This window comes from Cryptomeria japonica, chromosome 3, assembly GCF_030272615.1.
Source record: "Cryptomeria japonica chromosome 3, Sugi_1.0, whole genome shotgun sequence".
Lineage (NCBI taxonomy): Eukaryota > Viridiplantae > Streptophyta > Pinopsida > Cupressales > Cupressaceae > Cryptomeria > Cryptomeria japonica.
The window spans coordinates 78,088,895-78,094,407 of NC_081407.1; the positions used below are offsets into that span (position 1 = coordinate 78,088,895).

General features: G+C 36.9%; 1 protein-coding gene across 1 annotated transcript; it reads left to right on the forward strand.

The window, feature by feature from the left end:
- Positions 1 to 332: 332 nt before the first annotated feature.
- Positions 333 to 4,565, forward strand: LOC131032304 (G-type lectin S-receptor-like serine/threonine-protein kinase SD2-5). The gene is made up of 2 exons (XM_057963247.2): positions 333 to 1,044; positions 2,167 to 4,565. Exons 1-2 carry the CDS (start codon positions 667 to 669, stop codon positions 4,279 to 4,281), a joined length of 2,493 nt encoding a protein of 830 aa, XP_057819230.1. The 5' UTR covers positions 333 to 666; the 3' UTR covers positions 4,282 to 4,565.
- Positions 4,566 to 5,513: the final 948 nt, after the last annotated feature.

The following is a 5,513-nucleotide window of genomic DNA, read 5'->3' on the forward strand; positions in this document are numbered from 1 at the left end:
ATAAATAAAGTGATAGAAAAATAAAGCCATTAAATAAATAATTAATACTTATTTAATTATATCTAATCGTTTTAATTAATATCTGTTTCCATTTCTGCCCTAATTGAGCCATTAAATAAATAATTAATATTTATTTAATTATGTGTCGTCATTTTAATTAATATTTATTTCCATTTCTTCCTTAATTGATCAGGAATAGTATACTGTGACGCTTCCGAACATAAATGTCATATTTCCAAGGCCCCACGTATCCCACGTCGTTTTACAGGAAAGTATTTCGTCGTGTTTGATTAAACAAATAATGAATAAAAAATAAGTTGTAATGGAGGATTTGTTTTAGAACAAGAGGACAAGGATTCTGAGAATTGCAGAATTGGACCCATATGTGAATATAAAATTGTTTCAATGCAAGTGGCAGTCGGTTGATTCATTTTTTCTTCCGGCTAGTTGGTAGATCAGTGTGGTTTCACATTTTTAGGCTTGAAGAAGTTAAATGAAGGCTAGTTTGTCTGAATAATTTTTCTAGTCTGATTTGGTTGAAATTAACCGAGCTATATTATTTTTCTTGTAGGTTCTATGTTTGAATAAGTATACATGTTTGCCCATAACTTTCTGTTTTCCCCGGATGGAAGCTGAATGCAACCGGATTGTCTTTGAAGCTCTTAGATGGCTTTATGCCCCAGAGGCCTTTTTTCAATCTGGCTGTTCATTGGCTTTCTATCCTTAGGTTCTTCTCAGAACGCCACACTTTCTCTCGATTCAGAGAATTGTGTGAACAACAGCAACATAGGAGAAAACATTCTGCAGAGCACCAATGGTATGTTTGCTTTGAAGTTCTTCAAACCCATTGAGAAATCTCTGTATCTGGTTATAGCTTACATTCAGTACAACCAAACAATTGTCTGGACGGCCAATAGGAACATACCCATAAGAGGAAAACCATGTTTAAAGCTTGGACTTCAAGCTGACTTAGTTTTACAAGACACAGATAATTCTGTGGTATGGTCCGCCAATATCAGTCAAGCAGATCATCTGGAACTTCAGGTAAGCAAATTTTCATGGGCTATTTTCTTTTTGTTTGGGGGCAATTACCTTGTTTTCCTCCTAAACTAGTTTCCAAGAGCAAAATGTTGTTTAGTCAATAACACTTTTTCAAGGTTATTATTTCCAATATAGGTTGTTATATCTTTTAGATTGCAGAAATGTAAGACACTAATTTAGAGTATGAACCCTTTTACTTAACAAGGAGTTTGTTTCCGTTTATCTTACATATTGTTTAAATTATGTACTTCTTGATTCCGACCTCATGACATTCCAGCAATAAAACTGAACTGGCGAACCTTATTGTTAAATGTTTTCCAAGATGCTAACACCATAATTTAAACCGGCCATATCTACCGGCGATTGTTATCTGGAGTTACGGAGCTATGAATAAGTGATGTTATAAATTGGGAACCTTATTTTCAATTAACCATTCAACAATAGTGCCCCTAGAAAATTTGAATGACAAGAAGAACAATACCACAACTTAATCATCTCACCATGCCAATATCACAACTTAATCATCTCACCATGCCAATATCTACAACCAGCCATTGTTCTATCATAAATACAATTTTATTTTTGATAATAATAGTGAATCATGCTACTCAATTTGAATAAAAATGGGTAATCCATAGAATTACACACTAGCTAGAATTAGAATGTGTGGTAATATGCTTGCAGCAGGACAGTAGATAGAAATGCAGCTCTTTTTTCTACTTTTCACCCTGCTATGTCCTGTAAACAGGGCTTGCAGACAAGGAGCTAGTTCCCTCCTGCTGAATGCTAAGGAGTATGATCTGGCAGATCAAAGCAAGGGGACACCCTTGTGCTTCCACCCACTGCCCTGCTGCAAGCATATAAACTCACAATCTAACTCTTATCTGGTGATCAACAGAAAATTTTCGAAACATATCAGCCAAACTTTTATGTAAGATGTGCACAAAATTATTAGAGACCTCCAAATTTGCAAATATCAATGGTATATGTTTTGTTTTCCTTAAAATATTAGCCTAGCTGTAATATGCGTCTTTTTTTCCTGCGTGTGTTTTAGAAGGGAGAAATTTGTGAACTACTCTGTACTTGTAAAAATAATTCCATCCTTAAAACTTTCTTTGATTTCAGACTTCAGGTAATCTGGTGCTGAAGAACAGTAGAAATGTTACCATATGGGCCAGTTTCGATCATCCAACTGACACCATCATTGAAGGAGGATATTTAGGGCCAGGGCAAGCTCTGGTCTCTAGCAAATCCCAAACTGAATTGTCAGAAGGACCATATATGCTCAAAATGGAACCAGGGGGAGTAGTTTGGTATGGGAGTTTTCCATTTCCATTGCCCTATGGAGCATGGACATTCAATCCATTAGGCTTTGAGTCTTCAAGCTCATTGAATATCGCATTGCATTCCTCTTGCAACAAGACCAGATTGGGATATGGGTCAAATGGGGAGAGTATAACTCTGATCCAGGAGGGCAATTTGACAGCAGCATGCATGCAGGAAATCAAAGGTCTTGGCTCAACAACAAGGAATATAATTACAGGAGCTCAACTTGGAGATGATATTTTCCGTTTCATGAGACTGGATGTGGATGGAAATCTTAGAACATACATTCAATCTCCATTTAAACAGTTCCCAGACACAGACATATTTTCCATATTCTTGCAAGATGTGTGCAAGCTTCCCAACATATGTGGGCCACTTGGCATTTGTAGTCCAGGAGGTATTTGCAAATGTGAGAATGAAAACATATTTGAACAGTCTCAATCCAAACTTGGATGCATTCCTAGAAAAATGTCCATCTGTGGTGCTTCAAACCAATTAGTAGAGCTTGAAGGAATTGATTATTTTGCAAACCCATACATGCAACAGAGTATTTCCACCCTTGAAGAATGCAAAAATTCATGTGTGTCAAATTGTTCTTGTGCGGCTGCCTTCTTTTGGGGAAATTCTAAGGCCTGTTATCATTATCAAGAGGTCAAATCCTTGCGGAATGTTTCGGATCAGAGCATTACAGCATTTATAAAGGTTGGGCCTGGTTCATTTAGTGACAGCTCCAAAACCAATGATTCTAAGAGAAAAACGATTGTTTTGGCAATTCTGGTACCAACTGTTTGTATTGTCTTTGCTACTGCTTTAAGTCTCTTTTGCATCAGATATAAAAGAAAGAAATCCGAGAATTCCGAGCAACTCAGGTCTGAAGAAGATGAATTCTTAGAGAATTTACCTGGGCTGCCCCCTAGATTTTCATACAAGGAGATGGAAGAGGCCACACAAGGATTTAGCACAATGCTTGGGTCAGGTGGGTTTGGAGGTGTTTTTGAAGGGCACCTTCGTGATGGAAGAAAAGTTGCAGTAAAAAAATTGGGCAATGCAGACCGTGGAAACCTGCAATTCCGGGCTGAAGTTGCAGCTTTAGGTAGCATCAACCATGTAAATCTGGTGAGATTGTTTGGTTTTTGTGCCGATGGTACAAATAGATTACTGGTATATGAGTGTATGAGCAATTCATCTCTTGATCGGTGGTTATTTCGCCAATCCCATGAGAGTTCTTTGTTTCTTGGTTGGAAGAAGAGATACACGATCATTCATGACACGGCTAGGGGCTTGGAATTTTTACATGAAAAATCCAGGAATAGAATTCTTCATTTAGATGTGAAGCCACAAAACATTCTACTGGATGAGAACTTTAGGGCCAAACTTGCAGATTTTGGGCTAGCCAAGCTATTGGATAGGTCAAACAGCCGTGCATATACTCGAATTAGGGGAACCCCTGGATATTTAGCCCCTGAATGGTTGCTGAATGCATCTGCCACAGAAAAGAGTGATGTATTCAGCTTTGGAATGGTTTTGCTGGAAATAATTAGTGGCCGGAAGAATTTAGACCTGTCCTATCCTGAGGGTATGGAGTTTTTCCCCAAATGGGCGGTGAATATGATTGAAGAAGGAAAGATTACCGATGTAGCTGATCCAGAACTAAGATATTTGGCTGATTATAATGGTGAAGAGGCTGAGCAAGTGATCAAAATTGCCTTTTGGTGTATTCAAGAGGATGAGAAAATAAGGCCAACAATGAAAGAAGTTATCCTGATGCTAGAGGGTCATATTGAAATTGAAGAGCCACCATTCTCCATGCAATTTTTGTCAAGAACACATATCAGTATAAAGTCTCATTTTTTTGATTCAGGGACATCAGGAAGTAATGCTGCTACTTTCTCAATGACCCTCTCCGCAAGGTGATATTACCTGATTGCTATTTTCTTTAAAGGATACAAACAACTGTGTCTGATTCTGCATTTTTTGTGTATATGCAATTTGTTGTAACTAGCACTAACATTACTACAATATATCAGAAGCTTTGATTTTGAAACACAGATCCTATTGTGTCAGATATTTTGTTGTGGAAGCATTTTGTATTCAAAGAAAAAGATTGTAAAGAGGAGATCGCAAACATTGTGGTTTAACCTTCTGTACTGGTGGTTTTTGCAGTCAAGCTTCGTATTATGTACACTAATTGTTGTTAGGAACCTTATATTTTTGTTAACTGACTTTTAAGGTTTGCTGGAGCAGTATTTTAAGTGAAAATTATATCTACTCCGCTCTTCCCCATTGTTCCCATGCTTGGGTAAAGTAAAATCTTGTGTTTGGAAGTAATGGGTTGGACCAGAAAATCTCTTACACAATACCCCTATCTTATTTAGACTAAGGCTTATATAATTCCTCTTTTAACATCCAATATTTCTCTTAAAGATATGAGAAAGAGAGAGCTAGTAGGGGAGAGGACACAGTAGTCAGGCAGCTTATTGTACTGGTTTATTTGAAGAGGAAAAATAGGTTTTGAGAAAGATAAGAGGCAATAAGAGAGAGGATCCAGTAGTTAGGCAACTTATTTTACTGGTTCAGTGTACCAATTTTTTATGGTAGGATAATAGCATGAAATAAACTATATTTTCCATTCAGTAGCTGTGGAATATCCATTTTTAAACAATGTACTGAAAGAGGTTTTAAATAGAAAGTTATTGAAAATTGAGAGAGACCAAGGTATCATCCATCTCTGAGAACATCTCTTAACTGAAATCAGCTCCACTAGAAAAAGGACCTTTGCAAGATTTCACATCCGCTGAGCCTTTCAGGCGGACCATTCTTTTTAAAAGGTAGTTTGCAGTTTTGTTTTCTTCCATGAAACATGGTCAAGCTTTTAGCTAGATAAATTATGGTACAGCTTTTAGCTAAAGAAACAGATTCCTCCGAGAAAGCTGATATCTTCAAGCAGTCACTATTCATAGCATTACTTAATGATCTCTGAGTTTTCCCTCAGATTCAATGTGTCAAATATCCATATCAATGGTTATCTCCATTTTAATAATAATGCCTTCAATTCATCTGCATTACTTAAGCAGTTAAACAAATATGAGGGACAAAATCTTAAATCTTGGTTAATTACTAATCATTATGTAATCAGATCCCTTTCT